The following is a 24,741-nucleotide window of genomic DNA, read 5'->3' as shown; positions in this document are numbered from 1 at the left end:
GCCAGGAGGTTGTAAACTCAATAAAGCAACTGAAGTAGAATGCTAAATATATAGATGTAGCAATGTGTAAAGCAATATGACAACAGAAAGTGAATTTGCGTGACGTAACATAAACTATGGACTGGACTCTCACAATATTATGTTAGATCCACTATGGACTGGACTCTCACAATATTATGTTAGATCCACTATGGACTGGACTCTCACAATATTATGCTAGATCCACTATGGACTGGACTCTCACACTATTATGTTAGATCCACTATAGACTGGACTCTCGCAATATTAAGCTAGATCCATTATGAACTGGACTCTCACTCTATTATGTTAGATCCACTATAGACTGGACTCTCACACTATTATGTTAGATCCACTATAAACTGGACTCTCACAATATTATGCTAGATCCTCTCGATGTCCATTGCACCGAGGTCCCCACCAAGGTTTCTCATTGTCATCCCATTTGGTTGAGTTTTTTTCTTGCCCTGATGTGGGATCTGAGCTGAGGATGTCGTTGTGGCTTGTGCAGCCCTTTGAGACACTCGTGATTCAGGGCTATAAGTAAACATTGATTGAATATTGAAACCGGATGTGACGCAGCCAACAGTTTTTGTTCTTTATCATTAAAAAACTTTTACAAAATACAATTGAAGAAGATAAACATATTTAAACACTCGAAAAAAATATGGCTTATAAGTAGCCAGAACAATATTATATAACATATTTCTTCTGTCAAGAAATGATCTTGTGTGGCTATTTATTTACTGTATTTGATTCTTGTAATGACACTTGGTTCTACAATACTGTGATAATAGTAATGATATGAAATGTTCGTACCGTTACATCCCAGGTAGAAACAAAGTCATTTTATCCATGTGGCAATGGATACTGTCACGGTGATGGTGACCGGTCGCCATGATCATGTGGCGCCCCCTAGCGGTTGTGGCCTTAAGCAGTGTTTATGCCACTGTTGCACTTCTTCTTCTGTGGTAGGATTACACAGTGCTACGTACAGGATGTAATGTGTACTACATTGTTTTGGCTCATCTTAAATGTTTCTGTGTGGGATACAAATTGATATATGATTGTATAACTTTTGGAAAACGGTAAATGACAAAAATATTTTGGTTTCAGGTGTGGAGCGGGCCTGAAAATGTTGTCTTTATGTTGTGCAGAAACCCTCTGCGAGCTCCTGAAAGGTGACAGAAGTTTGGAGCAGAAGATGAAGTTCCTCAGCGAGAACGATTTCCTGGAGTGAGTTGTGTTGTTTTTACGGACGTTGTTTCTGTCGATGTGTGAATTACAAACGTCTTGCTTCCTCCCTCCCAGTAATCTGACCGTGTCCAGCGAAGGTCCCGGCTGGAGGCTGATGACGGCTCTCAGGATGATGTCCCTGCCACAAACACTTTAGTAAGACAAGCAAATCCAACATGGAGGCTCTCCGTCTTTTCTGTAAGCGCAGATGTTGTTTCGCCAGTCACCAGTGGAGGGCAGTGTTGCACGGCCAAGCGGTGGGCGAGGAGGCCGAGCGGTGGAGCGTCTGTGCGGCGGTGAAGTTGTGTGAAGGACTGCTGCTCAGCACGCTCACAGCTCTGGATCAGGTTTGTGAGGACGCACGCATATGTACTTATATGTACATACATATGTAGATACATACGTACGTTTGAACATACATATGTACGTACATACATACAAACATGTACATACAAACATACGTACGTACATACAAACACGTATGTACCTCCATACGTACGGACATACCAATGTACGTACTAACATACGTATGTACAAACATGTGTACATACGTACCTACACATACATATGTACCTCCATACGTATGAGCATACGAATTAATGTACATACAAACAAATGTGCTTACATACAAGCATACATATGTACCTCCATATGTACACACATACAAACATATGTACACACATACATATGTACCTCCATACGAATGAATGCACATACATACAATCTTACATACGTACGTAAATACAAACATAGGTATGTAGGTACGTAAATAAAAACATACATATGTACATACAAACATGCATACATACCTATATACAAAAATACGTATGTACGTACGTAAATACAGAGATACGTATGTACATACATATGTGCGATACGTACGCACATACGTATATACATGCGTACATACATACATGCGGTGCATACATACAAACATACATGTGTGCGATACGTATGTACATACCTACGTACATACACATGTACGTACATACATACAAACCTACGTACGCACAAACATGCGTACAGACAGACCTACACACATACTTATGTACATCCATATGTACAAACATACTAATGAATGTACATACAAACATGTATGTACATACAAGCATACATATGTACCTCCATATGTACGAACATACCAATGTACGTACATACATACAAACATACGTATGTACGTACGTAAATACAGAGATACGTATGTACATACATACGTGCGATACGTACGTACATACGTATATACATGCGTACAAACATACTTGCGCACATACATGCGGTGCATACATACAAACATACATGTGTGCGATACGTATGTACATACCTACGTACATACACATGTACGTACATACATACAAACCTACGTACGCACAAACATGCGTACAGACGTACCTACACACATACATATGTACATCCATATGTACAAACATACGAATGAATGTACATACAAACATATGTATGTACATACAAGCATACATATGTACCTCCATATGTACGAACATACCAATGTACGTACATACATACAAACATACGTATGTACGTACGTAAATACAGAGATACGTATGTACATACATACGTGCGATACGTACGTACATACGTATATACATGCGTACAAACATACTTGCGCACATACATGCGGTGCATACATACAAACATACATGTGTGCGATACGTATGTACATACCTACGTACATACACATGTACGTACATACATACAAACCTACGTACGCACAAACATGCGTACAGACGTACCTACACACATACATATGTACATCCATATGTACAAACATACGAATGAATGTACATACAAGCATACATATGTACCTCCATATGTACGAACATACCAATGTACTTACAAACATACGTACTGTACCTACAAACATACATATGTACCTCCATACGTACAAACATACGAATGAATGTACATACAAACATACATACGTACGTAAATCATACGTATGTACGCACATAAATACAAACATACATATGTACATACAAACATGCTTACATACGTATATACAAACATACGTATATACGTACATACATACATACGTGCGATACGTACATACATACATACGTGCGATACGTACATACATAATTGCGATACGTACATACATACTTGCGATATGTATGTACATACCTATATACGCGCGTACATACACACGTACATACATACGTACGTACGTACGTGTCAAAGAGTGTTGAAGCAAGCTTGTAATTGTTTTATTCTTCTTAGATCGCCGGTCTTCTCCAGCAGGGGGAGCAACTGTTGAAGGAGCAGCTGCAGGTAGTGGAGGCACTGAGGCTGGAGGAGAAATGCATCATGGAAAGCTGCTTAGAGTCGCTACGAAGTTCACTCAAAGTGTCGAGCGTGTCGTCATGCCAACCGGATGTCAACGACGCAAGCTGACATTTGATGAGGGATGTTCCTACAGCTTCATTGGAGTCCAGTTCAGTTGGTTGGACATGATTTGGAAAGTCACACAGCTGTCTATACAGAAGGTCCACACTTGACCATGCATGGCAGAGAACACACCAGAAATGAAGTCCAAGGAATTGTCTGTAGACCTCCAGGACAGGATTGTCTCCAGGCACAAATCTGGGGAAGTGTACAGAAAAATATCTGCTGCGTTGAAGGTCCCAATGTGCACAGTGGTCTCCTTCATACGCAAATGGAAGAAGTTTGGAACCACCAGCACTCTTTCTAGTCTAAACTGAGCTATCAGGGGAGAAGGACCCGAGTCAGGGAGGTGACCATGGACCCGATGGTCACTCAGTCATAGCTACAGCCTTCCTCTGTGGAGAGAGGAGAACCTTCCAGAAGGACAATCCACCAATCAGGCTCGAGTGGCCATTTCTTAGTCAAAAGACTCTCAGACAATGAGAAACTAAATTCCCTAGTCTGACGAGACAAAGACTGATGCCAGGCGTCATGTTTGGAGGAAACCACCAGGCCAATACCATCCCTACAGTGAAGCATTGTGGTGGCAGCATCATGCTGTGGGGATGGTTTTCAGCAGCAGGAACTGGGAGACTAGTCAGGATAGAGGGAAAGATGAATGCAGCAACGTACAGAGACATCCCATCCAAACTGATGGAACTTGAGAGGTGCTGTAAAGAAGAATGGTTGAAAATGCCCAAAGATAGGTGTGCCAAGTTTGTGGCATCGTATTCAAAAAGACTTGAGGCTGTAATTGCTGCCAAAGGTGCATCAACTAAGTACTGAGCAATGGGTCTGAATAAAAAGTTAAAGTACCAATGATTGTCACACACACACTAGGTGTGACGAAATTATTCTGTGCATTTGACCCATCACCCTTGATCACCCCGTGGGAGGTGAGAGGAGCAGTGGGCAGCAGCGGTGGCCGCGCCCGGGAATCATTTTTGGTGATTCAACCCCCAATTCCAACCCTTGATGCTGAGTGTCAAGCAGGGAGGTAATGCGTCCCATTTTTATAGTCTTTGGTATGACTCGGCCGGGGTTTGAACTCACAACCTACCGATCTCAGGGCGGACACTCCAACCACTAGGCCACTGAGTAGGTCATATTTATGTACATGTCATTTTTGAGTTTTTTTACTTTTAATAAATTGGCAAAAAAATTCACATTGTCATTATGGGTATTGTGTGTAGAACTTTGAGGGCGAAAATGAATTGATTCCATTTTGTCATATAAGAACATGTGGGAAAAGTGATGCACTGTATTTGTGTGTGAGAACTATGAAGTGTACTAAGAAGTTGTCTCTTGTAAATCTGCATGGAATATAAATTGTGTCTTCATCAGAATGTCAAGAAGGTCCACACAAAGCGTCAGGTCTTCACAGTTGAACCACTGCCTTTTTCCTGCGCTGGAGCTGCACGTTCTCCATGGCAACCAGGACTTCCTGGACAGACACCGCCGCCTCGGCTTGAGGTCTGCAAAGATGGCGGATTTCAACACGGTAATTGACGTCACTGTTTTTATGTTACATGTGGATCAAACATTGTAAAGCAGGGTGTCTTAACCTTTTTGACATTTCCATTCTGGGGGGGCCCATTCAAATATTAACACTGAATTATATTTCAATCATATTCAATAATTATATATCTAACCTACTTACAGTTGACCAGGATAAAAAAAACCTTGTCGAATAATATGAGATTGTATCGCACATGATATCACACAACAGTAAACACACCGTGGGACTGCTTGCATTGCACATGATATCACACACAAGTAAACACGCTGCATGACTGCTTGTATCGCACATGATATCACACGAGTAAAAACTCTGAATGACTGCTTGTATTGCACATGATATCACACACAAACCCTATGCCAGACTGCTTGTATCACACATGATATCACACACAAGTAAACACTGCATGACTGCTTGTATCTCGATATCACACAAAAGTAAACACTCTGCAGGACTGCTTGTATTGCACATGATATCACACACAAGTAAACCCTCTGCATGACTATCACACATGATATTACACACAAGTAAACACTGCAGGACTGCTTGTATCGCACATAATATCACACACAACAGTGCATGACTGCTTGTATCGTACATGATATAGATAGATATTACTTTATTGATGACTGCCTGTATCGCACATGATATCACACAAGTAAACACGCCGCAGGACTTCTTGTATCGCATATCTCACACAAGTAAACATGCAGCAGAACTGCTTGTATCACACACAACAGTGCATGACTGCTTGTATCGTACATGATATAGATAGATAGTACTTTATTGATGACTGCCTGTATCGCACATGATATCACACAAGTAAACACGCCGCAGGACTTCTTGTATCGCATATCTCACACAAACATGGAGCAGGACTGCTTGTATCGCACATGATATCACACACAAGTAAAAACGTTGCAAGACTGCTTATATCGCACATACACACAAGCCAACATGCTGCAAGACTGCTTATATCGCACATGATATCACACAAAAGTAAACACTCTGCAGGACTGCTTGTATCGCACATGATATCACACACAAGTAAACATGCTGCAAGACTACTTGTATCGCACATTATTGGTACAAAAATAAATACTAATTAAATGTACTACAAAAGAAGGGACTCCTAAAAACTGATGAAAACACAAACATATATGCTGTACATTCTGTATAATTAAAAACTAACTGAATTAATAATAAATCTTAATATGTACAGTATGTTCCATAAATAAACTAAAGTTTAAGTGCAAATAAAAATACAGCCACACCGCTTTAGTCATCATTTTTGTGCTTAAAAAACCTTTTCTATGACTTTAGCTCCAGACTTCTTCTGTTCGTTTGATATTGTCATTACTGCCACAAGTGGTGGAAAAGTGTATTACAACAGAGTCCACAAGTGGTGGAAAAGTGTATTACAACAGAGTCGCGCTGGCAGCTGAAAAACAAATATTCCTATGCTAGCCTCCAGGGGGCGCTCAGGGCCCAACAATGGCCCTTGGGTTGTAAAGGAAGAATGAAGCCCAGTGTTTGTGTACCTGAGAACTCCTGCTGACATCTTCTCCATCATGTCCCTCAGGATATCTGCCCGCCGGCTGTTAAGGACTCCAGCAGCGCGTCTGTGTCGGACCGAGCGGCGCTAGCCAAGGATACGCAGGTATCGCCCCTGCTGGGCCCCCGCTGCCACCCATGCTTCGGGGTTGAGGAAGGAGAGGGACGCCGACTTCAGGAACATTAGTCTGCAATCAGGCGGGTCCAGCTGTGAAAGGTGAGCACACCAACATGAGCTGTGAAGACTTCCTTGGGTTCCATACTGCAGTTTTAGGGACTCACTTGCAGGTCTTGGTGGGACGTCACCCAGTGCCCACCCACTGCCAGCACACTGATGATGTCATGCTTGTGTGGGAGGAGCCTACTCTCCTCCGGCTCTTCCTTTTCCTGCAAACGTACTAAAAAGACAAGCATCGGCACGTGCGCGGCCTTGCCACCTTTTCGCTTTCTTCCGTGTTTTTACCTCCGGAGTCGACCGCCACGTCCACTCCCAGTCCTCCGGTTTCCTCCTGGACCGCCGGGAGCAGGTCTGACCAGTTTTTATAAACCGGAATCACTCGAGCTGCCGAAAGGAGGGAAACAGTATGGTCGTGCATTACCGGTAACAACGTGACGATAATGAGAAAGCAACGGCAGACGCGCAGAGTGTAGGAGATCATTTGTGACTTTTTACCAAACCTTTTTTTCACACCATATTTATTTTACATCAAATTATATTGACAATTTCATTTAAAAAATGTTTAAAAAATGCTTCTTTAAAAATTCAGTGTATAAAAAATAATGTTTTAAAATTCAGTGTTTTAAAATTCATACAAATTCAGTGTTTAAAAATGTTTGTTTTTAAAATTCAGTGTATAAAAATTCAGCGTTTAAAAATTCAGTGTAGAAAAATTCAGTCGATGCATAAATTTACTGTGCATAAAAATTCAGTGAATAAAAAATTGGTGTTTTAAAGTCACTGTAATAAAATTCAGTGTATAAAAAATATTTGTTTTAAAATTCAGTGTTTTAAAATTCATACAAATTCAGTGTTTAAAAATGTGTTTTTTTTTATTCCATTTATACAAATTCAGTCAGTGCATAAATTTACTGTGTATAAAAATGATGTGTTTTAAAATTCAGTGTCTTAAAATTCATACAAATTCAGTGTTTGAAAATGTTGTGTTTTTTAAGACTCAGTGTATAAAAATTCAGTGTTATAAAATTTAGTGTAGAAAAAGTCAGTGTTATTAAATTGAGTGTAGAAAAATTAAATAAATGTACTGTGTATACAAATTTAGTGTATTCAAATTCATACAAAATCAGTGTTTAAAAATTTGGTGCATAAAAATTCAGTGTATTAGAATTCAGTGTATAAAAACTAACAATTTAGTGTTTTAAATTTAGTGTTTTAAAATAGTGTTAAAAAATTCATATAAATTCAGTGTTTAAAAATTCAGTCTATAAAAAAGTTTTTAAATTCATTGTTTAAAAATTCATACAAATTCAGTGTGTTAAAACTTGGTGTTTTAAAATTCATTAGCTTTTAACTCGCTCGTCTCTCATGCGGACGACCCAGGTTCGAGTCCCAGGTGGGATGTAAAGAGCAGGGACAGAACCACTCGGGTTACACTTAACTTCATGAATTCTTTGTGAACACTAGAAAAAATACAATTACCACACCGCTTCAACTTAAAGACAGTTAATAATAAATAGGTTATTGTTTGACTCATTTCACATCAACCTTTTCCAACATTCGACTTTACAAAATAACACAAGTATGTGCTATGATTTGTGCTGATATCGATACGTATTATTATCAGTACCGGCCAATAGTCCAGGCTCCAATATCAGTTTTGTATCGAGAGTGACAAATCAAGCAGCAAAAACCATACTGGAATGATTTTGTTTATCGTTATTCTCCCACTTTTTTCGCATTTTAGAGCAAATTAACAAGCACTCAACTTTTGTAAACTTGTGAGGTCCGGCGGAGAAGAAAAATATTTTCACGAAATGTCAAAAATGACTCTCTAGCGCCCCGCCCCCTTAAAAAGTCGAAAAAATTATCCCCTGCCACCAGATTCATATATCGTCACAAAAATCTCTAAAAAGCTAGCTAAATTAAAAGAAGCCAGCACAAACGTTAGCATGCTAGCATATGTTCAAATAAGAGGAAATACCAAAAGACACTATTTGTAGGTGTACAAATACAAAGTAGTGAAAAATCTAGCATAAAACGTTAGCATGCTAGTGTCAGCTGGCTGATAGAAGAAAAGTTAGCATACTTCCAAGATGGCGCCAAGTAGGGATGTCCGATAATGGCTTTTTTGCCAATATCCGATATTCCGATATTGTCCAACTCTTAATTACCGATACCGATATCAACCGATACCGATATATACAGTCGTGGAATTAACACATTATTATGTCTAATTTGGACAACCAGTTATGGTGAAGATAAGGTCCTTTTTTAAAAAATTAATAAAATAAAATAAAATAAGATGGATAAATTAAAAACATTTTCTTGAATAAAAAAGAAAGTAAAACAATATAAAAACAGTTACATAGAAACTAGTAATTAATGAAAATGAGTAAAATTAACTGTTAAAGGTTAGTACTATTAGTGGATTAGCAGCACGCACAATCATGTGTGCTAACGGACTGTATCCCTTGCAGACTGTATTGATATATATTGATATATAATGTAGGAACCAGAATATTAATAACAGAAAGAAACAACCTTTTTGTGTGAATGAGTGTGAATGGGGGAGGGAGGTTTTTTTGGGTTGGTGCACTAATTGTATGTGTATCTTGTGTTTTTTATGTTGATTTAATTAAAAAAAACAAAAACAAAAACTATACCGATAATAAAAAAAACGATACCGATAATTTCCGATATTACATTTTAAAGCATTTATCGGCCGGCCGATATTATCGGACATCTCTAGCGCCAAGTATTTAAAATTCATGATTTTCAGGTTTAAACATAATTAGCGAAAAAGCTAGAAAATAACGTTAACATGCTAATGTAAGCGTGCTAATTTAAGAGAAGCTAGCACATACGTGAACATGCTAACGTCGGCCATCTTGGTTTCCGTCGGCCATTATTAGGCCAAAAACAGGAGTCGTGCTCCAACTCCTCCTCTGAGCTGTGGTTAAAATGGCAGATGCCGGACTTGTGATAAATTGTGGGCGTGGCCTGGCGCCAAACTTTGATCTGATGCTTCGCCACAAAACGGGGACGGTGTGGCGCGGTTGGGAGAGTGGCCGTGCCAGCAACCTGAGTCACGTCCGTTGTGTCCTTGAGCAAGACACTTCACCCTTGCTCCTGATGAGTCGTGGTTTAGGGCCTTGCATTGCAGCTCCCGCCATCAGTGTGTGAATGTGTGTGTGAATGGCTGAATGTGGAAATAGTGTCAAAGCGCTTTGAGTACCTTGAAGGTAGAAAAGCGCTATACATGTACAACCCATTCACCATTTAAAACTTTTAACATTCGTAACTCGGCTCGGAAAATCCAGATCTTGATCAAAATAGTTTCAAATAATGATGATGACACCGTCAAGTTCTAGACAGGTCAGTACCTACTAGTACACATTCAAAGTGGGCGTAGCCTGGTGGAAAAAACCTGCTCCTCGCCATCGACCATCAAACTGTCATGACTTGGGATTAGGGATGTCCGATAATGTCGGACTGCCTATATAATTTGCCGATAAATGCTTTAAAATGTAATATCGGAAATTATCGGTATCGGTTTCATAATTATCGCTATCGGTTTCAAAAAGTAAGTACAGAGCGCCAATAAACCTTAAAGGCACTGCCTTTGCGTGCCGGCCCAATCACATAATACCTACGGCTTTTCACACACACAAGTGAATGCAAAGCATACTTGGTCAACAGCCATACAGGTCACACTGAGGGTGACCGTATAAACAACTTTAACACTGTTACAAATATGCGCCACACTGTGAACCCACACCAAACAAGAATGACAAACACATTTCGGGAGAACATCCGCACCGTAACACAACAAACACAACAGAACAAATACCCAGAACCCCTTGCAGCACTAACTCTTCCGGGACGCTACAATATACACCCCTCCGCTACTCCCTAGCCCCCCCACCTCAACCCCGCCCACCTCAATCTTCCATACTCTCTCTCAGGGAGAGCATGTCCCAAATTCCAAGTGTTAAAAAAAATAATGCACTTTGTGACTTCAATAATAAATATGGCAGTGCCATGTTGGCATTTTTTTCCATAACTTGAGTTGATTTATTTTGGAAAACCTTGTTACATTGTTTAATGCATCCAGCGGGGCATCACAACAAAACTAGGCATAATAATGTGTTAATTCCACGACTGTGACGTAACATTATCAGGTAATAAGAAGGGACTTTTATTTTGAAGGCGAGTTGGTCCCTCCTCTAGTTTCCGGTAGTCTCAGCACGACAGTCAGACGCCCACTTGTTTACACACGAGACAGGTTTACGTGTTTCAGCGCTCCAAGTTTGTTGTTTCTTCCCACAAAGTGCCTTGGAAACATTGTCTGTAAGTCTTGTGTCTGTTTTATGAGTAACATGAAGACGTTGTGTGTGTGTGTGTAAATGTAGAAATAGCACTGTGCGACGATAGCTTGTTCTACTTTTTAGCTTGTTGCTACTTAGCATGTAGCTTCTTTGCTCGCTCACTCCTCTAAGGGAGGGTGCAATGTTTATAAATGTAAATCCTATTCATGTGTGGCTATGAGTATTACATGGGCTGTATAGGGCTATTTACATCACTTTATGAGCACTGTTTACATGCTATTGTATGGGCTGTGTGTGTATGTGTGAAAACATATTATGCAGCAAACATTTATGGAAATGTAGTTACTTAGTGGTGTTTATTTGACATATATTTTGTGTCTCTTTATACAGTTTTACAATAATAACAACAAAGAAAGAAATGACCAATTAGACAAGAAGAAAGGAAAAGTGCATTCCCTGTGAAAACCACTAAAGCTTCTTAAAGATAAAAGGCCTGGACTCTTTCTTCCCTTTCCTTGGAATCTTCATGTTAGCTATCCGTCAACTTGTTAACGTCACGGACACAGACACGTGGGACGGAATAGTAAAAAGACAAGCTTCACGGCGGGCACTTTAACAACAGAAGCAATAAAAATGGACAACGCCGAAACAAGTGGAGACATCGGCAGCGGTGATGTGGCCAGCACGGAAAGAGACCGTGGACACGACGCTGCCTCCCTGCATTCCACCACAACTGCAGGATCCAGTCTTTCCTCAACTAGCAAAGCTGCTATCAAGGCCCGCGCTAAACTCGAAGCTGCGCGCGCACGCGCTTCCTACGGACGCCGAGAAGCAGAACTGAAGGCTAAAGAAGCCAGAATAGCAGCCGAGTTATCAACACTGCAGGATGAGAAGGAGGTAGCAGCAGCATTAGCTGAAACCCAATTCCTCGAAGAAGCAGCTGAGCTTGAGAGCCGTGAAGGAAGTAGAATGAGCCACTTTGGATTGGCTAGCAATAGCAACCAACGCACACACGACTATGTTGAACAACACACAAAGCGACAATCTAGCTATGGAGAGCCCCCTGTACTAGAAACATATACTCCCCAAGCTCCTCAACTGTCAGCTGCAGCTCAACTACCCAAAGAGTTGACAATTACTGCTCCTACACAACAAACTGGGAGGCCTACATCAGCTGCTACACAGCAACACACAAGGTCGGTGCCTGCAGTACATCGACAGTTCCCTGACACGGTCCCACCTCGTCAGTTCTCGCCTGTCCAGTCATATTATCCCCCTCTCAGAACCCCGCTGCAGTCAAATCCAAAAGACATGACTGCTATGAGTGACATTGCAAGATATTTTGTGCGCCGGGAGCTTGTGAGTTCCGGTCTCACCCAGTTCAACGACCACCCGGAAAACTACTGGGCATGGAAGTCCTCTTACATCAACGCTACTGGAGAACTCAACTTAAATGCCAGTGAGGAACTCAACCTATTAACAAAGTGGCTAGGAAGAGAGTCCTCGGAGCATGTCAAAAGGATTCGCTCTGTCCATGTCGCCAACCCTGCTGTAGGTCTGCAACTTGTCTGGGAACGCCTAGAAGAGTGCTACGGCTCCCCGGAGGTGATAGAGAGATCCCTCTTCAAAAGACTTGAGGATTTTCCGAAGCTGTCCAACAAAGAACCCACAAAACTAAGGGAACTTGGAGACCTGCTCTCAGAGTTAAACGCTGCTAAGTCTGAAGACTACCTGCAAGGGCTCTCATACCTGGACACAGCCAGGGGTGTGAACCCCATTGTAGAAAAGCTGCCACACGGTCTGCAAGAAAAATGGTTGGCTAAGGGTTCTCAGTACAAGGAGCAGTACAATGTTTCCTTTCCCCCTTTTGCCTACTTCACCGACTTCATCTGCAGCGAAGCACGTAGAAGAAACGACCCCAGTTTTTCCCTCACTCTAACTCCGTTGAAAACATCTAATCATCTCCCAAAGCACGAACAGTTTGAAAGAGGGGCAAGATACGCTAAACGACAAGTATCTACCCACAAGACAGATGTCGAAGGAAACAACTCAACTTCTCAAATGTTCAGTTCAAGTTACAAGCTCGACGATGTCGGGAGACAGTGTCCCATACATCAGAAACCCCATCCTCTGAACAAGTGCCGTGGTTTTCGAAGCAAACCACTTGAAGAGCGCAGAGCCTTTCTGAAAGACAATGGGGTCTGCTTCAAGTGTTGCTCCTCCACGACCCACCTGGCGAGGAACTGTAAGACTGCTCTCAAGTGTAATGAATGTGAGAGCGACGACCATGTAGCCGCACTTCATCCTGGACCTCCACCGTGGGATAAAGAGAACAAGGACCCCCCCTCACAGTATGGCGGGGAGAGTGAAGAGAAAGCGCCTGGACCAGCAGTCACCTCGAAATGTACAGAAGTCTGCGGCAAAGGGCAAAGCCTCCGGTCCTGTTCCAAGATATGCCTTGTTAAGGTTTATCCCAAAACACACCCAGACAGAGCTACTAACGTCTACATCCTCCTAGATGACCAGAGCAACAGATCCCTGGCGAGGTCTGAGTTCTTTGACCTCTTCCAAATCGAAGGTTCAGACTCACCTTACACTCTCCGGACATGTGCAGGAGTCTCCGAGACATCCGGAAGGAGAGCCACTGGGTTCATCGCAGAGTCTCTGGATGGAAAAACCAGTGTGGTGCTTCCAACACTCATAGAATGTAACCACATGCCAGACGACCGGTCCGAGATCCCAACTCCCGAGGTCGCACGACACCACAACCACTTGAGGTCCATCGCTCACATGATCCCACGTCTGGACCCTGAAGCCCAGATACTAATACTTCTTGGACGCGACGTCCTTCAGGTCCATAAAGTCAGAGAGCAGCGTAACGGTCCTCAGAGTGCCCCCTTCGCCCAACGACTGGATCTTGGCTGGGTTGTCGTAGGAGATGTGTGTCTCGGGTCAGCCCACAAAGCGGCAGCTGTGACTTCCTACCGTACCAGTGTGCTTGAAAATGGAAGACCATCTCTCCTCACTCCATGTCCCAACCAGCTTCAAGTCAAGGAAAGGTTCAGCTCCAAAGTACACAATGCAACTTCTTCTAGCAGCCTTAAATTCAACATCCCTGTCCTCGATGACAGCAACTTGGGCAACACGATCTTCCAGAGCACTAAAGATGATGATCAAGTAGGACTTTCCATCGAGGACCGAATGTTCCTGGATTTCATGGACAGAGAGATGACAATGGATGACACCAACAGCTGGGTGGCACCGCTTCCATTCAGATCTCCTCGTCAAAGACTGCCAAACAATAGACAACAAGTACTCAGCAGACTTACCACTCTTCGTCGCACCTTTGAAAGAAAGCCAAAGATGAAGGATGACTTCTTTGCCTTCATGCAGAAAATCTTCGATCGCAACCATGCTGAGTTGGCACCGCCACTAGAGGAAGGAGGTGAGTGCTGGTACTTACCTATTTTTGGTGTCTATCATCCCCAGAAGCCGGACAAGATCAGGGTCGTCTTCGACTCCAGTGCTCAAGATCATGGCATTTCCCTGAATGACGTACTACTTACTGGGCCGGATCTAAACAACAGTTTGCTTGGCGTGTTGCTGCGCTTCAGAAGAGAGACTGTTGCTGTAATAGCAGACATTGAACAAATGTTCCACAGCTTTGTCGTTCGCAAAGACAACAGAGACTTTTTGCGCTTCTTGTGGTTCAAAGAAAACGACCCCGGCCAAGAGATTGTGGAGTATCGCATGAAAGTCCATATATTCGGTAACTCACCCTCCCCAGCAGTAGCCATCTACGGGCTTCACCGTGCAGCAGAACATGGAGCAGAGGAACATGGATTAGATGCCAAACACTTTGTGGAACGCGACTTCTACGTCGATGACGGGCTCACGTTGCTACCTTCAGCCACGGAAGCCATCGACCTGCTGACAAGGACACAGGAGATGTTGGCTGCTTCAAACCTGAGACTCCACAAGATAGCATCCAACTGCTCTAATGTGCTAAAGGCCTTCTCTCAGGAAGATCATGCAGGAGGACTACAAAACTTGGATTTCGACGACAACTCCACTCTCGTCCAACGCAGTTTGGGACTCAGCTGGGAGCTAAAGCATGACATCTTCACCTACAAAACAATAGCCACAGAGAAACCCTACACACGTAGAGGTGCTCTAGCAGTAGTGAACAGCCTGTTCGACCCTCTCGGTCTTGTAGCTCCAGTCGTCATTCAAGGGAAGTTTCTACTCCGAGAACTGACTTGCAACGAAACCCTTGACTGGGACACCCCTCTACCGAAGACAAAGGAAGCTGAATGGAAGATGTGGAAAGATTCATTACAAGATTTACAAGACATTAGGATACCTAGAGCGTACTCAACTACCACCTTGTCTACTGCACAGAAGAGAGAACTTCATTTTTTCTGTGACGCTTCAGTAAAGGCTATCGCTGCCGTTGGCTACCTCAAAGTAATTGACAGCGATGGAGGGTGCCACGTCGGTTTTGTCCTGGGAAAGGCGAAACTAGCACCTCCATCCGCCCACACTATTCCAAGACTGGAATTGGGAGCTGCTGTACTCGCAGTGGAAATGGCAGAGTTGGTACAGAGAGAGCTGGACATTTGTATTGACACAATGCATTTCTACACAGACAGCAGAGTCGTCCTGGGATACATCTACAACCAGACCAGGCGATTCTACGTGTACGTCTGCAACAGGGTGCAGCGAATCAGAAGGTCAACCAAACCAGATCAGTGGCACTACGTCCACACAGCTCAAAACCCAGCAGATCATGCTTCACGATCAGTTCCTGCAACGGAGCTAACAAACACTACATGGTTCACAGGACCCACCTTTCTGTACCTGCCTGATGAAGTTCCCAGCTCTGAAATGGAACATCACAAGCTCGTCGACCCAGACACTGACAGCGAGGTACGTTCCCATGCTACAGCACTTTCCATTCCTCACTCTAAGCTAGGATCTCATCGGTTTGGGCGATTTTCCACATGGAAGTCACTAGTACGGGCTATCACTTCCATAACCAACATGCTGGAACGTAAAAGAGCACCAGTCACAACCGGCGATATCACTAAACCCGTTACAGCACAACTATCAAAAGCAGAGACTATCATAATTAGTTGTGTGCAAAAAGAGACTTACAGAACTGAGCTCGACTGCTTGGCTGCTGGGAAAAACATTCCAAAAGACAGTCCCCTAAGAAAGCTGGACCCTTACATGGATGAAAAGGGACTTTTGAGGATAGGAGGAAGGCTCAAGCATGCCACACTGGACATTGGAGAGCAGTTTCCTATTATCATTCCAGCCCACAACCAAATTGGGAAGCTCCTTGTGAGACACTACCACCAAAAGGTCAAACATCAGGGTCGTGTCTTCACAGAAGGATCCATCCGTACAGCAGGATACTGGATTGTTGGTGCCAAACGGTGCATCAACAGCATTCTCCGCAAATGTGTGGTTTGCAACAAACTTCGTGGAAGGACTGCTGAACAGAAAATGGCGGATCTTCCCCCTGACCGTCTGTGCACAGAACCACCTTTTACCTATGTGGGACTTGATGTGTTCGGTCCCTGGTCTGTCACCACGAGACGGACCCGTGGAGGTCAAGCTGAAAGCAAGAGGTGGGCAGTGCTCTTCACGTGCATGAGCACGCGTGCCGTACACATAGAACTCATCGAATCAATGGAAACATCAAGTTTCATCAACGCTTTACGTCGATTATTTGCACTGAGAGGACCCGCAAAGCAGATTCGTTCCGACTGTGGGACAAACTTCATTGGTGCCTGCAAGGAGTTGCACATGGTCCTAACAGATCCCAAAGAGCCCAATGTCAGGAAGTATTTGGGTGAGGAAGGGTGTACGTGGATTTTCAACCCGCCTCATTCCTCCCATATGGGAGGAGCCTGGGAACGCATGATTGGAGTCTCCAGAAGAATTCTTGACTCCATGCTTCAAGAATCCAGCCGATCACATCTCACTCATGAAGTGTTGTCTACGCTAATGGCAGAAGTAACAGCGATCATTAATGCCAGACCACTCACACCGATCTCCTCAGACCCGGAATCTCCTTTCCTTCTGACCCCTGCTTCGCTATTGACGCAGAAGTTGTGCACTCTCCCTGCCCCTCCTGGAACGTTCGACAACAAGGATCTCTACCGCCAGCAGTGGAGGAAGGTGCAGCATCTCGCCAACACCTTTTGGCACAGATGGAGGCGCGAATACCTTCCCACACTTCAAAATCGCAACAAGTGGCAAGATGTCAAGCCTAATCTGAAGGAGGGTGACCTTGTGTTGCTCAAAGACAATCAAGCTAAGAGGAACGAGTGGCCCCTGGCTCTTGTCACAAAGACTTTCCCCGACCAGGACGGGAAGGTCAGGAAGATAGAACTCAAGGTCACAAGATCTGGATCTGCAAAGACTTTTCTGAGGCCTGTCTCTGAGACAGTCCTTCTCTTGGCAGCTAATGATACAGACTAAGTTAAGTTAGGTTTCTGTAATTTGTATCAATCATGTTCCTACTGCAGTTCGAAATAGTGGTATAGTATTTATACCAGGCGGGGAGTGTGACGTAACATTATCAGGTAATAAGAAGGGACTTTTATTTTGAAGGCGAGTTGGTCCCTCCTCTAGTTTCCGGTAGTCTCAGCACGACAGTCAGACGCCCACTTGTTTACACACGAGACAGGTTTACGTGTTTCAGCGCTCCAAGTTTGTTGTTTCTTCCCACAAAGTGCCTTGGAAACATTGTCTGTAAGTCTTGTGTCTGTTTTATGAGTAACATGAAGACGTTGTGTGTGTGTGTGTAAATGTAGAAATAGCACTGTGCGACGATAGCTTGTTCTACTTTTTAGCTTGTTGCTACTTAGCATGTAGCTTCTTTGCTCGCTCACTCCTCTAAGGGAGGGTGCAATGTTTATAAATGTAAATCCTATTCATGTGTGGCTATGAGTATTACATGGGCTGTATAGGGCTATTTACATCACTTTATGAGCACTGTTTACATGCTATTGTATGGGCTGTGTGTGTATGTGTGAAAACATATTATGCAGCAAACATTTATGGAAATGTAGTTACTTAGTGGTGTTTATTTGACATATATTTTGTGTCTCTTTATACAGTTTTACAATAATAACAACAAAGAAAGAAATGACCAATTAGACAAGAAGAAAGGAAAAGTGCATTCCCTGTGAAAACCACTAAAGCTTCTTAAAGATAAAAGGCCTGGACTCTTTCTTCCCTTTCCTTGGAATCTTCATGTTAGCTATCCGTCAACTTGTTAACGTCACGGACACAGACACGTGGGACGGAATAACGACTGTATATATCGGTATCGGTTGATATCGGTAATTAAGAGTTGGACAATATCGGAATATCGGTAAAAAAGCCATTATCAGACATCTCTACTTGAGATGATCAGATGTACTTCCAGACTGATTTGAGGCGTTCAGGTCGAGGAACTGATGTTGATATCAACACAAAGATCGCCCCCTTTTGGTGTAAAACTATAACAGCAGCGACTTCCTTCCATTTGCTCCAATCTTCCTGACTTTGTTGAAGGAATGTGTACGTACCGACAGCGGGGCGTAGCTGCTCCAAGAAGGTGTGCTGCTGCTGCGAGTGTGCGGTGGTCAGCACCTTCACGCCGTGATAACACGCCAGCTGGATGCACATCAAGCCCAAGGACTAAAGGGTTTTAGGTATTAGTGGAATATGACGTGGTGTCGTGCCAAACAGGAGTCACGTACGCTGGCGCCGTCCAGGACCAGGAGCGTGTGTCCGGCCGCCATGCGGGCGTGAGTGTGGAGGGCGCTGTACGCGCGCAGACCGTCCTGCAGCGCTGCGGCGGCGTCCACGAAGCTGAGCTTCTCCGGCTTCTCCACTGAGGAACACACACACAAGTTTTTATACCTTTGAAACCACGTGTCCGATACTTATATTGGGTGTCAGTCCGATATCAGCAAAAACAAGAATCGTATGATATCGGCTTTGAACCCTTAAAATGTGCGATACAAGCAGTCCTGTGTCGTGTTTACTTGTGTGTGATATCATGTGCGATACAAGCAGTCCTGAAGCGCATTTACTTTTGTGTGATATAATGTGCGATACAAGCAGTCCTGCAGTGTTTACATGTGTGTGATATAATGTGCGATACACGCAGTCCTGCAGCGCATTCACTTATGTGTGATATCATGTGCAATATAAGCAGTCCTGCAGTGTTTACTTGTGTGTGATATCATGTGCGATACAAGCAGTCCTGAAGCGCATTTACTTGTGTGTGATATCATGTGCAATACAAGCGGTCCTGCAGTGTTTACTTGTGTGTGATATCATGTGCGATACAAGCAGTCCTGCAGCGCGTTCACTTGTGTGTGATATCATGTGCGATACAAGCAATCCTGCAGTGTTTACTTGTGTGTGATATCATGTGTGATACAAGCAGTCTTGCAGTGTGTTTACTTGTGTGTGATATCATGTGCAATATAAGCAATCTTGCAGTGTTTACTTGTGTGTGATATCATGTGCGATACAAGCAATCCTGCAGTGTTTACTTGTGTGATATCATGTGCGATACAAGCAGTTCTGCAGTGTGTTTACTTGTGTGATATCATGTGCGATACAAGCGGTCCTGCAGTGTTCCCTTTTGTGTAATATCATGTGCGATACAAGAAGTCCTGCAGTGTGTTTACTTGTGTGTGATATAATTTATCATGGGCAACACTCTGCAGGTAGTCCTGCAGCGTGTTTACTTGGGTGCGATATCATGTGCGGTACAAGCAGTCCTAAAGCGTATTGACTTGTGTGTTGATATCATGGTCGATACAAGCAGCCCTGCAGTGTTTGCTTGTGTCCGGACTGTCCTCCAATCAGTTATTCTATTTTACTAAAGTAATTTACAAAAGGTGGACATGCTAGGCTATAGGCTACTAGGAGCTAGCAGCTACACAACAGCTAAGCACACAATAGCACACAAGCTAGACATACGTAATAATCATTGAACAATATTGCAGTCCAAAACAGCACATTTGTCAATATAAAAGAGTAGGCGTGTGAATCTTTGGGCAACTAACGATTTGACCCTTTACCGATTCGATTCAGAATCGATTCTCAAGTCAACACAATTCTCGATTCATACTGATTCTCACAATGTATTATTTGGTTTAATAATCATAATGAAACTTTTTCAAAATGGGTTACAGGTTAGAAAAACTCACTTCTGGTTTGGAGATGGCATGAAAACATTTTAAAAAAAAATAATCTTATAAAAAAAGTAAACATTTTATCTCTATTTATTTTTTATCCATTTTTAAAAAATTACAACTCGATTTAGAATTGTAATGAATAAGAACGCAATTCGGATGTGAATCATTTTTTTTGTGCACCCCTATAAACAAGTATCAAATAGTTATTGTTGCATATTACTTACACATTCAAAGTCTCCAAGGTAGAATTAGAAAGTATCCAGTAACAAACTTACTGTGTCATGAGCTTAACATCATTACGTTTTGTGACCACTAGGTGTCGCCCAAAAAAACAATGACTTCAACTTAAAGACAGCATAAGTCCATTCCAGATGGTTAATAATAAATAAGTTAATGTTTTTTATATCGACCATTGTTCTCTGTTTGATTGTTTCATTTTCTAACATTCCACACTACTAAATAATACAAAATGTGCGATTCCTGCTGATATCGGATCAGTATCGGCCAAGGCTCCAATATCGGTATCGAAGTGAAAAAGTTGCAGTGGAGTCATGACGCCGCTAACAGAAACTTCTTGTTCTGCGTCCGTCACCAGAGAAAGGTTGCTTATGTTTCATCCATTAAACACTGAAGACTTCTCACCGAGATGTTGTTCATCGACATCAAGGACCTCGCACAGGCCGGACCAGGTGGAGTCCAGAGGAAGAATGCCTTGTGAGAGGGTGAAAAGACATCAGACAACACACAGTAGATGTTATCGCACATGATGCATTGTGGGTAATGCTCCCCTACCCACAACCTCGTCGTCTGGCTGGAAGAAGGAGACCTTTGGACCCACTGGAAAGGGAAGCAACCAGGAAGAGAAAGTTAGGGCTGAGTAGGCAGGCAGGCAGGCAGGCACACACACGCACACACACACACCTTGTTGGACGACGCCCGCCACCTCCCTGCCCACAGGGATCAAACTCCTCTGCATGCCCACGTCCTCCAGGAACTGCAGCGTGCAACAAAACAAGCAAGTGACAATTTCAAACTGCAGATCGATTGATTATCGGCCGGGCAGACATTTGGCATTTTTAAAAATATATATTTTTACAGCACTACATCAGCAGATACAATATATACACATATGATACCAGTATTTAGTCAGGGTGTCAAGAAAAATATAAATTTTCAAAAGAACCGCGATTCCTATTTGTAACAATTCTTAATCGATAAAAAAATCTAAAATATATATATATATATATTTTTTTTTTTAAATATACACATATTTTATTTGTTTTTATTTATTTAATTTGTCCATTCCAGTCAGACAAATCATATTGTTGATGTAGATGATTATATTTGTTGACTTCAGAAAAGAGAAGTGTTGGATACTTCTCTCGTTGTCTTATTTGTATTTGACTTTATTAAATGTTTTGGTAATATTTTATTCAACAAAACCAGTTTTATTTGAAGTAAAATAGAAGTTTACCAGAACTGTTTGTATATGTTATGGAGGAATGTAGTTAATCATATTAATGGCAAAAAAGTATTGATTTTGAATCGAGAATCGTTTTGAAGCAAGAATCGATTCTGAATGAATGCGTTACCCCCAAGAATCGAATTGTGTGGTGCCCAAAGATTCACAGCCCTAATATATAATATTGAAAAAAAGACTAATAATTAGTAGGTTGTCAAAAATGTTTGTTTGTTTTTTCAAGGAATTGCAATTCTTAATCGATTAAATAAAAATCAAAAATGTATTTAATAAATGTTTGTGTAGAATTTTATTAAACAAAACTAGTTTTCTTTTAAGTAATACAGACATTTATCAGAGCTGTTTGTCTATTTGATGGAGATATGTAGATAATCATCGAACTGGCATCCAATGTTATTTAAAAAGTATGGATTTTTAATCGAGAATCAATTATGAATCGAATCGTTACCCCCAAGAATTGAATCGAGTCGTGTGGTGCCCAACGATTCACAGCCCTAATAATCAGTGAAGTAGATAGTAATAAGCACTGCTCAAACACAAGCTCTTTTGCCCTGCATGACAAAAGTTACCTTTTTTTTTCTAGAGTACTTTTTTAATCAATTTAAGGATAAAAATGACTCATGTTCTGATATCTGACAGAGCATTTATTTGAGTTTTTGTGAGAATTCTTCTCCGGTGGCCTACCGTACGATGTCCTTTGCTTACATAAGGGGTGCCCACACTATTTCTGCAGGCCAGCTACTTTTCAATTGACCAAGTCGAGGTGATCTACCTCATTCATATATATAATTTATATTTATTTATTTATGAAAGAGACACTTTTGTTAACAAGTTAAAGGTGATTATACAAGTATGTTTAACACATATAGATTCCTCTCTTTCATGAACACAAGAATATAAGTTGGTGTATTACCTGATTCTGATGACTTGCATTGATTGGAATCAGACAGTGGGGCTGGTAACGTCCACATTTTCAAATGGAGGAGAAAAAAAGTCCTCCTTTCTGTCCAAAACCACATGAGAGTGGTTGCTTTTTGGCATCTTATTTGTCCAGCTTCCATACTCATTTTTTTACACTTCACAAGAAATACATTGGCGGCAAACTCCGTAGCTTGCTAGCTTGTGCACGCCAGCTTTCTGAGACTCTTATTTTGTTAGCGCAGGTAGGATGGAGCAGGGCTTTTATTGTGAAGACAGGAACTGTGCAGTTGGTCTTTAGAGTGTTGCAGCAGGTAAGCTGCGAGAGTGAAATAGAAAGTGTTTCTCGCCTTCCTCTCTGTCATTATTTTCTTAATGATGATCTCACAAGATCCTCGGGTGCCCTAAATGTCAATCAAGTGACGTCTTCGTGAAGACTGACGATCGCTCATTTTTAGGTTTATTTTTTTAAATGCCTGGCTGGCGATCGACTGACACACCCGATTGACGTAATGGACACCCCTGGCTTACATGAACTTGTCAACCCTTGCTTATTTTTGTTTTGTGGCTTTTTTTGCCGGGAATTCCAGTTTTTGTCCTTCATCCCTGGCTTCCTTCTCTCGTTTTGTCCGCTTTTGGGCACCGCAGCGATTGAGTCGCACGGCAAGCCTCCGTCAGGCGACCCTCGGAGCGTGGGCTCACTGAAGTTTCATGTTCCGTGATTCCATCAAATAACGCGACAGAGCGCTAGAAGATAAAGTTAAAGTACCCATGATTGTCACAGGAATCATTTTTGGTGATTTAACCCCCAATTCCAACCCTTGATGCTTAGTGTCAAGCAGGTAGGTAATGGGTCCCATTTTTTTACAGTCTTTGGTATGACTCGGCCGGGGTTTGAACTCACAAACTACCGATCTCAGGGCGGACACTCTAACCAGTAGGCCACTGAGTAGGTGGATGGATGGTCGGACAGAAACGACATCTCTGCCACAAATGCAAACTTTGTGTGAATATCTTGACAAATAGGTAATGGTTACACAAGTAAAGAGGCAGCAGCTCACACATTCTCATACTTTCTGTAACATCCAGAAAGAAATGGTGTCAGGGATCTTGAAAAAAAAGTCTCAACTATAATCTACGTGATGGAGCTCAGAATGTTTTTATGTAAATGTTCGCAATACATCAAGAGGAAACTCGCCTCCAAATATCGCTTATCGGCCTCCTTGACTGCTAATAATCTGTGTCTGTATCGGGCCTGATAAAAAACATCTGTCCATGTCTACTTCAAACGTAGTCGTATGGAAGTGACAATGTTACAAGAAGGTATGAACATTATGTGACATGATTGACGCTCTTACCTTGAGGTCAACAGGGCTGAGGCCGCACGCCTTCACTTGAACTCTGACCTCATGGCTGCCTAAGACTTCTGGAAGAGTCTATGGCGGGAAATGGTCACTTTTAATTGTTACCTCCAAAACACAAGCTAATAATAATGGCATCGTTAGACAAACGTGTCATCAGTTTGTGGCTTTAAGATTCGATTAAACTAATGACTTTTTTTTTTTTATCACATCTTCGACCAAACGAGACGAGTAGTCATATTCAATATTCAGAAGACAAGCTTGCCAAACTCACCGTTTCCTGAGTAAAGAATTTCAGCTCGCTCCGGTCGATTTGGCAAAATAAACCTTTCATGCTGTTTCACCTCAAATGTTTGTTCACCGATGTACGAAAATATAATTATTTACGTTTAATTCAAAATAAATACATGCAGTTATCTGCAATTGTCCTGTTTGATTTACTTCCTGTATCATATGACTGTGTCTTCTTCTTCTTCGCGCAATAGCAGTAGTGTGGGG

The 24,741-nt window shown here is 42.2% G+C and overlaps 3 protein-coding genes across 5 annotated transcripts in view; 2 read left to right on the top strand and 1 right to left on the bottom strand.

Annotated features, from left to right (window-relative positions):
• setd4 (SET domain containing 4) overlaps nt 1–4,856 on the top strand; it is a 14,395-nt gene extending 9,539 nt beyond the window's left edge. Inside the window, exons 11-14 of the mRNA XM_062059329.1 lie at nt 1,176–1,254; nt 1,330–1,410; nt 1,478–1,601; nt 3,487–4,856. Coding sequence (XP_061915313.1) covers nt 1,176–1,254; nt 1,330–1,410; nt 1,478–1,601; nt 3,487–3,660 — 458 coding nt within the window. The 3' untranslated portion in view covers nt 3,661–4,856. The remainder of the gene's footprint in view (nt 1–1,175; nt 1,255–1,329; nt 1,411–1,477; nt 1,602–3,486) is intronic.
• On the bottom strand, nt 3,452–24,741 carry cryzl1 (crystallin, zeta (quinone reductase)-like 1). The gene is made up of 12 exons (XM_062059330.1): nt 24,518–24,741; nt 24,241–24,318; nt 21,406–21,478; nt 21,277–21,321; nt 21,127–21,195; nt 19,030–19,163; nt 18,856–18,967; nt 7,227–7,325; nt 7,046–7,161; nt 6,866–6,971; nt 6,751–6,796; nt 3,452–5,165 (listed from the first exon to the last, which is right to left on the bottom strand). Exons 1-12 carry the CDS (start codon nt 24,575–24,577, stop codon nt 5,069–5,071), a joined length of 1,035 nt encoding a protein of 344 aa, XP_061915314.1. The 5' UTR covers nt 24,578–24,741; the 3' UTR covers nt 3,452–5,068.
• On the top strand, nt 11,116–18,588 carry LOC133657704 (uncharacterized). Of its 3 annotated transcripts, none has more exons than XR_009827338.1 (2): nt 11,116–18,034; nt 18,403–18,588. XR_009827338.1 is itself a non-coding variant. In XM_062059327.1 (2 exons), exon 2 carries the CDS (start codon nt 11,903–11,905, stop codon nt 17,759–17,761), a length of 5,859 nt encoding a protein of 1,952 aa, XP_061915311.1. In that variant the 5' UTR covers nt 11,116–11,291; nt 11,660–11,902; the 3' UTR covers nt 17,762–18,588. The 3 variants fall into 3 exon arrangements, 2 of the variants coding, with proteins under 2 accessions (XP_061915311.1, XP_061915312.1); XM_062059327.1 differs by having other exon boundaries at nt 11,116–11,291; nt 11,660–18,588; XM_062059328.1 differs by having other exon boundaries at nt 11,116–14,581; nt 14,663–18,588.

Source organism: Entelurus aequoreus, linkage group LG09, assembly GCF_033978785.1.
Source record: "Entelurus aequoreus isolate RoL-2023_Sb linkage group LG09, RoL_Eaeq_v1.1, whole genome shotgun sequence".
Taxonomy (NCBI): Eukaryota; Metazoa; Chordata; class Actinopteri; order Syngnathiformes; family Syngnathidae; genus Entelurus; species Entelurus aequoreus.
Note: the sequence above shows the minus strand (reverse complement) of the source record. Positions and strands in the feature narration are given on the sequence as shown.

Excerpts from the sequence above, each read along its gene's own strand:
- LOC133657704 (XM_062059327.1), top strand. The coding sequence starts at position 11,903 with ATGGACAACGCCGAAACAAGTGGAGACATCGGCAGCGGTGATGTGGCC.
- cryzl1 (XM_062059330.1), bottom strand. The coding sequence starts at position 24,577 with ATGAAAGGTTTATTTTGCCAAATCGACCGGAGCGAGCTGAAATTCTTT. Across the intron at positions 18,968-19,029 it reads TGGTCCTGGACGGCGCCAGC|TCCTTGGGCTTGATGTGCAT; the intron begins GTACGTGACTCC and ends AAAACCCTTTAG. Across the intron at positions 6,972-7,045 it reads CGTCCCACCAAGACCTGCAA|CTGGACCCGCCTGATTGCAG; the intron begins GTGAGTCCCTAA and ends CACCTTTCACAG.